The 9209-nt window shown below is 32.7% G+C and overlaps 1 protein-coding gene and 1 pseudogene across 2 annotated transcripts in view; one reads left to right on the forward strand and one right to left on the reverse strand.

Annotated features, from left to right (window-relative positions):
* Window positions 1–822: 822 nt before the first annotated feature.
* Window positions 823–9209, forward strand: part of LOC118651023 (NKG2-A/NKG2-B type II integral membrane protein-like) — a 192203-nt gene continuing 183816 nt past the window's right edge. Inside the window, exons 1-3 of one of the 2 annotated variants that reach the window (XM_036299725.1) lie at window positions 823–1040; window positions 1388–1483; window positions 2034–2087. In XM_036299725.1, coding sequence (XP_036155618.1) covers window positions 854–1040; window positions 1388–1483; window positions 2034–2087 — 337 coding nt within the window. In that variant the 5' untranslated portion in view covers window positions 823–853. The remainder of the gene's footprint in view (window positions 1041–1387; window positions 1484–2033; window positions 2088–9209) is intronic. The other variant, XM_036299726.1, reaches the window with a different exon arrangement.
* LOC118649709 lies at window positions 6760–7707 on the reverse strand (annotated as a pseudogene).

Below are 9209 nucleotides of genomic sequence, written 5' to 3' on the forward strand. Positions count from 1 at the left end.
TCTAAACAATTTAAAAACGATTTCCAGCAAGAATCACGAAAGGAAGAGCTATTTTTATTTTATTTTATAATCAATATAGGTATAATTTATATTTAGCCCATCCTGTAAAAAGAGATTGTTAAAATGAATTCTCTGAATTACAGTGGTAATCTAATATACACTTATTTAGATTAAATGGGAGCAGTTGGCTTTTAATATAAATCTGTATGAAATATCTCCCCTAATATGAAAATTTAAGCTTAATTATAAACAATCAAAAGACATTTTAAAAAAGATACGGCACCACACTGACAAAGGGACTCTTGTCTAATGAATTGTGTTACAGCATAATAAGTAAACATATGCTACTAAATAAAATTAATTTACTTCAGAAAGTTACCATATATGCCAACACAACTGATGCCCCATCTTTGGAGCACTCAATCTTCAATCATTATTTGATTTCAAATTTTTCATAAATATTAGAGACTCTTTTTCTAATACATTTTAATTTTAATACAAGCATTCTAATACTGTTAAATATTTTCATGGAATCTGACTTTAAATTAATGACAATGTCATTATTTTGGCTATTCTTTATTCCTCACTGATTTATTGCTCTCTATGGCTCAAACAAATAATATCTTGTCAAATGTAGAATGTCATAAAAACTACATCTACTATGTGCATCTATTTCTGTAAAGATCTAACAAATTTAAAACCAGAGCTTTAGATTTTTCAACTTGGAAATGAGCCCTACTACCCTTTACCCCGCCCAGTTTTACTGTCCTAGAGATCGCATTATTGCATAGGTCATTTATTCGTAAGTACACTTGACTTAGAGCACAGTCTCAAACACTACCCAGCTGCAGAGATGAATAACCAAAGAGTAACCTATGCAGAACTGAATTTGGCCAAGTCCGCCAAGAGACAGCAAAGAAAGCCTAAAGGCACTCAAAGCTCCATTCCAATTACTGAGCAGGAAATAACCTATGCAGAATTAGCTCTTCGAAATGCTTCCCGGGATCTTCAAGGGAGGGACAAGAAGGATCACTCCAAAGGTAACACATTCAATAGACACACAGTATAACTGTTCTAGTATGTGAAGCTGGGGTGCAGAGATGTGGGAAAGTACTGCATTAGCTCACATATTTTTCATTTGTGAGAATCAGCACTTAAAGTTGGAATACAGTATTCTAAGATGAAAGCTGAGGGCTAATTTTATTATTGACCAGTAATGCATATAGCATTATATTTCCTAAACATGCAATGGTATATTCTGAGAGGAAGATTACAGTGGTAGGCATGGGCTTGGTGTCCACGTTTATGTATTTGATTCTCTGTATGTAAACTGTCTAAACAATTCTCTCTCTCTCCTTTCTCAGTGTTTCCTTTTCTCTTCCTGCAGTTTCACCATCACCTCCAGAGAAGCGCATTGCTGGGACCCTAGGGGTCATCTGCCTTGTCCTGATGTCCGCTGTGGTGACAATACCTATTATTTTCTGTAAATACATTTTTGTAAGGTTACACAGAACTTTTCACTTTTCTGTCCATCAGTGCCCCTGAACACTTCATAATGTTATGAAATAGAACTCTGATCCTAAAGTATGCATTTAGACTAATTGCAAAATGGTAATTCTGAATTTGTCCAAGGTATAAATATCAGAACTATTTTAGAGAGTAGATTATAAATATGTGTACACATATATGACCACATATATCCATATATAGAGATATATGTATATATATATATATATATACACACACACATATATATTCTGATTGTATACCTCAAGGTATGCTTTAGTATACCTTATTGAAAAATATAAATTAATTTTTGAGATTGTTTAATCCAAATACTGTGAGATGTAGTTCTCTAGACTTTAAAAATATTTTTCCTCAAAATTGTCATTACTACATTAATTTTCATTGGTAATTAATATTTATCCCAGATAATTCTAATCCTAGACAATACAACACAATTAAACATAAGAAACAAAAGTATTTTGGTGTACTTAGATCAAGATTAATTTAAGAATTACTTTTTTTTTCAGCTAATGTAATACTTGAGCAGAATAATTCGTCATTGAAAACCGGGATCCAGGAAGGTACATAATTATTTTCTCAGCTCTGATAGTATAGTTCATACTTTATCTCTAACATAGGGTAGTCAAAAATAATAGCTTTTAGGAAATTGGGACATAAATTATAATACCAGGCAATAAATATTCATAATAATTATAGAAGAGTGTTTTCTTATGTAACAATATGAAGAAATTTTCATTTAAGATCATAATACCCATTGTTGCAGATGGGCTCAAAGACAATTTTAGGATTCTAAAAAATGGTTTTCTTCATTGACATTCAGGACATGTAGAGAGTGGATATTTTTGTTTTTTTGCTTAATATGGAACGTAAAACAGGAAACAAGAGACTAACCCTTCTCTGTGAACGTGTTTTCTTTTATAAATATTGCACAATTGTGTCTATACCTATGCAAGTATGTAAATTAATTTTAAAAAATTTAAATTGATTTTGATAAAATTTTATAATCTTTCTCCAGCATATTATTGTGGACATTGTCCAAAGGAGTGGTTTACATATTACAACAGTTGCTATTACATCAGTACTGAAAGAAAAGCATGGAATGAGAGTGTGCTGGACTGTGTTTCTAAGAACTCTAACCTGCTTTACATAGACAACAAAGAAGAAATGGTAAGATTTAAATGTTTCCATTTTATTTAAAAGTCTATTTTAGTCTATATTTATAGAATTGATTCATATTTTGTATATATTCATAGTTCACTTATTTTAAAGACTATTAACATGCATTGTTTGACTCTAATATTTTGTTTATATTTTATGCCATTCATGCACATTTGATAATTTCTAGTTCTTGCTTTTTTATAGATAAGCATGTTTCTATAAATGTTTTTTTTTAAAAAGAAACCTTTGCTACTTAATTTTACTATACATCAAGGAAACTGAAGATATCATGATTGTGCAGATTAATTACAAACTTAAGTGACCCATATAATTACAAATCATGATCTAGAAGTTGCCAATCCACCCTAGCCAATCTCTTGCGTGTCTCCTTTAACACTCAGATGATATTTTTGCAATCTCTCCATATTACTGCATTTATCTGTAATTTGTTAATTTTTACTGCTTTATTGTAGGGACATGACATTTTAAATCTGTTCTACCCAGGATATAGTTTTTTCTTAATGTGTGGGTATTATGAATATTTTATGAAAATCCTTGTGTCTGTTTTTTTCAAATATTATATTGTATTTAAAACAATTTATATTTTATATAAATATTAAATATAATACATTATATTAATATACTATAAATGTTATATTTATGATAACATAATAATGTATAAATCTTTAATAATAAAAACATACTATGCTAATTAGACCGGACAGCCAAATGACCTTCTGGACGACCTTCTGGACAAAGACGAGGCAGCTGCCAATGCTGTGAGGGCCTAACCCCTTGGACAAATTTCGTGCATTGGGCCTCTAGTATAATTATATGATTATAATCGCATATGTAGATAGTTAAAATTTACTCTCCTCTATGAATCAGAATGAAATTACACAGTCATAAATATATGTATATGCCAAATTTATTAGATTATCCCAACATTTTCTAGTTTATTATATAAATACACATTTTATCCAAAAATTCCATGATCCAAGATTTAGTACTGCCAGAACGTTCAATGCTATACATTCTGATCATTGTATAAAAGTATCATTTTGACATAAATAGGCATTTTTCTGATTGCTAAAGGATAGAACACATCTTTCTGGGCACTAGTTCTTATGGAATTATGTATCGAGAGAATGAGAGCTGCCTGTTCATGTCTCTCTACCACTTCCCCTGTGTCCAGCCTGTTATTTTCCTTCCTAGAATTGTTATATTTTCTATATGAGCTTTTTTTAATTTGTAAGTGCAAATAGTTTTTTTGGCTGTTACTTACATTTTCAGTCTCATATTGGGGTCTTTAAATGACCTGAATTTATTAATGTTAACCTAGTCCAATATCTCATTTTGGGTGTTAGTGATTATTTTAGAAGTTAGTGAAAGTTTGTGAAGACAATCTGCTATATTATATGAGAGATACATCCATTAGTTGCCTCCTCTATGTGCCCCAACTGAGGTTCAAACCCACAACCGAGGTATGTGCCCTGACTGGGAATTGAACCCACAACCTTCTAGTCTATGGGATATAGCTACAACCAATTGAGCCACACTGGCCAGGGCTGCCATCATATTTTCATATAGTTATTTAAGCATAGTATTTTTCAAATATATTTATAATAACTACTTTAAAATATTTTCTAATAAATCCAACATCTTATCCCAGTGAAAATTAGATTCTATTGACTGATCCCCCCATCAAGTTTAAAAGACATTTTATAGTTTCTTCGCATGTTTCCTAATTTTTGGTAAGTACATATTTTTGATAATATAATATAGTAAATATGGATTCTGCATCTTTCTTAGCCTTTTTGTAACTTCAATAAACTTTTAGTGTAGAATCTTCTCTTTTAAAGTGTGCTTAGTTTTTTAAATTCTCATTATCTGTTTTTATATTTTGTAGATTTATAATTTACTTACCAGAGATTAGCCTTGTGTTTGCATAGATTAGCAGACAACCAATGATTTTTAAAAATGTATTCAAATACCTCAAATCAATATGGCTTTCACCCTCTTAATTTGATGTTCGTGTGTGTGTGTGTGTAGAAAAGTGCTCACGATTTTTAAATCCATTCTCAAGTCCCTTTGGCTTTTATTTTTTACTATGTCATCTTTGTTTCTTCTATACATGTGCAAATTTTCCACCCGTCAGTCAAGCACATGCAGAAAGCTAATGTGATCTCTTCTATTGCACTCTTACTTTTACTAGTAGTACCTTCCTGTTATGTTTATGGCCTGCACTGTGCCTGACACAATGGAGAATACAGCCTCAGTCTAGGAAAAGGATAATTTCCTTCATTTATTACCCAGTAAATTCAGCACAATGAGCTGAAAAATACTAGCAGTGGGCAACTTAACAACCCCTTCAACTGCTTATCAAGTCTTCCCGTTGATACCAATAATGCCATTGATATATGCAGCCTTCCCCAAATTAAAAAAATTACAATTTTTACTCACTGAGCTGAGTTGAGGGTTAGGGGAGAAATGGGAGCAGCCTTAGATAAAAAGACAACAAATTTGCTCTATTTTTACCCGAATCTCTAGAAGCTTTGCCAATAATTAATAATTATAAATTTTTATTAGTTTTCAATCAACCTTCAGAGCTGTGAAATTGGTATTTTTCTCCATTTGTCCTCTTCACTTAATGGTACTAATACATTTTCCTAATGTGTCCATTGTGTAACAACATATTGCAAATTGAAAGACTGTAAATTAGAATTAAATTTATTTGTTTTTGTTTTCCATTTTTAAAATCATCATTATTTTAGTTGCAAATTACAATTTACTTAGTTACTCAATATTATATTTGTTCCCATTTGAAATCTCATAGCTTGCCATATAAAACATTGCCTTCAGTTTCAAACTGCTATGTAAGAATTCATAAAATACAAATTATGAATTAAGATAATTATCTTTAAATTATTCAGATTAGTGCATTGAAGCAACATTGATTAAAAAGGCAAGTGAATTAATTGGAAAATGTAATTCCTTTTTTAATGGTACAAAATGGTTACCTCTATATGGAAATGAAGAACAGCTTAAAGTTTATACATTTTCATATTAAGCACTTGAGGCCCGATGCACGAAATTCAGGTGTCCCTCAGCCCAGCCGGCACCCTTTCCAATCTGAGGCCCCTTGGGGGATGTCTGATTGCCGGTTTAGGCCCAATTCCTCTCACAACTATAATATAGTCCGCTGGTGGGCTGAGGGGACTGGGAGACTGAGTCTGGATGAGGCGGGGCTGGAGGCACTGGGTGTCACTATTGTGAGGGTGTGATGGTCAATTAGCATATTCCCACTTATTTATGTTTTGTAATTCCCATCCATGAAATACCTGTTTATGACATTTTATTATTTTTTGAGTTATTTGTCTTTTCCTTATGACTGTCCGTGTTTTTAAAACACATTCTGTATTCTGTTCTTTTATTGATTCTGTTTATTGTAAATATCTTTTTCAAGTTTGTGATATTTACATTTTACTTTCTTCCTGATACTTTCAATAATAGATATTTAAAATTTTAACACAGTCAAATTTATTAATGTTTCTTTATGACTCATGATTTTATATTAAAAATATTTTACTAAATATATTTGTATTTTTTCTAAACCTTTCTAAATTGTGTTTCTTGCATTTTAATTTTTAATTCATCTGCAATTGGATATTATATATGGTGTGGGATAGAAAACAAATTAATTTTTATTCATGTGACAAAAAAATGTTATACATTTTGAAACTTTTTTCCAAAAGGTGTTCTTTAAATTCAGTTGTAAATAAAATCATGGTGATGCAAAGTACAGCATAGATAGAGAATATAGTCAACAATATTCAAATAACCATGAATGGTGCCAGGTGGGTACCAGACCCATTGGGGTGTTCACCTCAAAAGGTATACATGTGCCCAATCAACATGCGGTACACCTGAAACCAAAACAATATTGGATATCAACTGTAACTGACAAATCTTTTTTAAAGTTGCTCAAAAATTATTCTTATTGTTTATTATTATCAGAAACTGCATCCAAATTCACAACATACAAATTAAAACCGAAATAAAAATAATTATAATTTAATCACTTAAAATATAAAGGTTAAGAGTTTTGTTCCATTCTTCATTGCTAGCCAGCTGTAGGTTTCTATATTTCTTTAATGGCTTGTGCATCAACAGCAACATGCAGGAATCCTTTTTCTGATATTCTGCTGCCATGACAGTTGCTGGTTGGCTTGTTGGACACGCACTCTTGCACTTTCAACTTTGCCTTCTATGCTATCTATCACATCTCCTTGCTCATGAATTATCATTCACAAATCTTTAAATAGCTCATTTATATCCACACTATCAGCTTCATATTGCCTAACAGAAGCCTCTCATGAGTAAGGCAAAGGTCATCCTCCCTAATTTCCTCATCCTGCACCTGGTCCTGAGGTTGAATTTGGCTTCCCCAGGAAATAAGATTCCTTTCTTCTGAGCCTTCCTCAGGAAAACTACCAGATTCTCATGAACAGGCTCCCACTGGAGCAACAAACTCTTTCTATTTATCATCAACTTGCCTCGACCTTCGGAAAGTTTGTCAGTGATGTGAACTCAGCATTAAGTAAGTGATCCTTCTGTATTTTCCTTTGACACTGTTCACTGGGGATGGTGGGCAGAGATCCAAATTCTTTATTATTTAATATATCTTCATTGGTTAAAGTGTTACAGATGTCCCCCTTTTCTTATGCTCCATCAACTCCCACCACCCTACCCCCACTTCCTAGCCTTCACCAGACTATTGCCTGTGCCCTTGGGCTATGCATATATGCATATAAGTTTCTCAGTTAATATCTCCCTCCCCACCCACCTACCCCAGCCTTCCCTCTGAGGTTCATCAGTCTATTCTATGCTTCTATACTATGGGTCTGTTTTGTTCCATCATTTAATTTTGTTCATTTCATTCCATATATGAGTGAGATCATATGATACTTATCTTTCTCACTGGCTTATTTTGCTTAACACAATAGTCTCCAGCTCTTCCATGCTGTCTCAAAGAGTAAGAAATCCTTCTTTTACACTGCTGCATAGTATTACATGGTGTGAATATACGGTGCCTTTTAAATCCACTCATCTACTGATGGACACTTGAGCGGTTTCCACATCTTAGCTATTGTAAATTGCATTGCTATGAACATAGGGCGTGCACACATTCCTTCTGATGTGTGTTTTGGGTTTCTTAGGATAGATCCTAGAAATATTCCTAGAAGTGGGATCACTGGGTCAAATAGCAGTGCAATTTTTAACTTTTTGAGGAAACGCCATAATATTTTCCATAGTGGCTGCACCAATCTGCATTCACACCTTTTTCTCCACATCCTTGCCAGCACTTGTCATTTGTTGGTTTGTTGATGGTAGTCATTCTGATTGGTGTGAGGTGATACCTCATTGTCATTTACATTTGCATCTCTCTGATGATTAGTAACTTTGAACAGTTTTTTATTTGTCTCTTGGCCTTCTGTATGTCAACTTTGGAGAAGTGTCTTTTTAGGTTCTTTGTCCATTTTTAAATTGGTTTGTTTGTCTTCCTTTTGTTAAGTTGTATGAGTTCCTTATATAACTTTTATATTAACCCTTTCTCAGATGTATCATTGGCAAATATGTTCAGCCATGAAGTGGGCTCCCTTTTCATTTTGTTGATGGTTTTTTTTGCTGTGCAGAAGCTTTTTATTTTGATGTAGTCCTATTTGTTTATTTTATCATTAGTTTCTCTTGCCCTGGAGATGTATCCACAAACATATTGCTATGAGAGATGTCCAAGATTTTGCTGCCTATGGATTCTTCTATGTTTTTTATGGTTTAACGACTTACACTTAAGTCTTTTATCTATTTTGAGTTTATTCTTGTGTATGGTGTAAGCTGGTGATCTAGTTTCATTTTGTTTTTGCATGTACCTGTCCAATTTTCTCCACATCATTTATTGAAGAGGCTGTCTTTACTCAATTATATGCTCTTTACTCCATTGTATGCTCTTGCCTCCTTTGTAAAATATTATTGAGAATAATAGTTTGGGTCAATTTCTGGGTTTTTCCTTTATGTTCTGTTGATCTATATTCCTATTCTTTTGCCAGTACCGGGCTGTTTTGATTACAGTGGCTTGTAGTATAATTTAATATCTAATATTGTAATCCCTCCCACTTTATTCTTCTCTCTCAAGATTGCTGTGGCTCTGTGATCTTTTTTGTTTCCACATAAATTTTTGGAGTGTTTGTTCTAAATCTGTGAAATATACCATTTTAATAGGGATTGCATTGAATCTATAGGACTGCTTTGTGTAGTATGGACATTTGAATGATGTTGATTCTACCAATCCATGGACACGGTATATTCTTCCACTTGTTTATATCTTCCTCTATCTCTTTTTTTAATGTACTGTAATTTTCTGAGTATAGGCCTTTTACCTCCTTTGTTAAGTTTATTCCTAGGTATCCAAATTATTTTGTTGCAATGGTAAATGGGAATTTTTAGTTTCTCTTTCTCTGAGTTCA

Source organism: Myotis myotis, unplaced genomic scaffold (assembly GCF_014108235.1).
Source record: "Myotis myotis isolate mMyoMyo1 unplaced genomic scaffold, mMyoMyo1.p scaffold_m19_p_3, whole genome shotgun sequence".
NCBI classification, from domain to species: Eukaryota; Metazoa; Chordata; class Mammalia; order Chiroptera; family Vespertilionidae; genus Myotis; species Myotis myotis.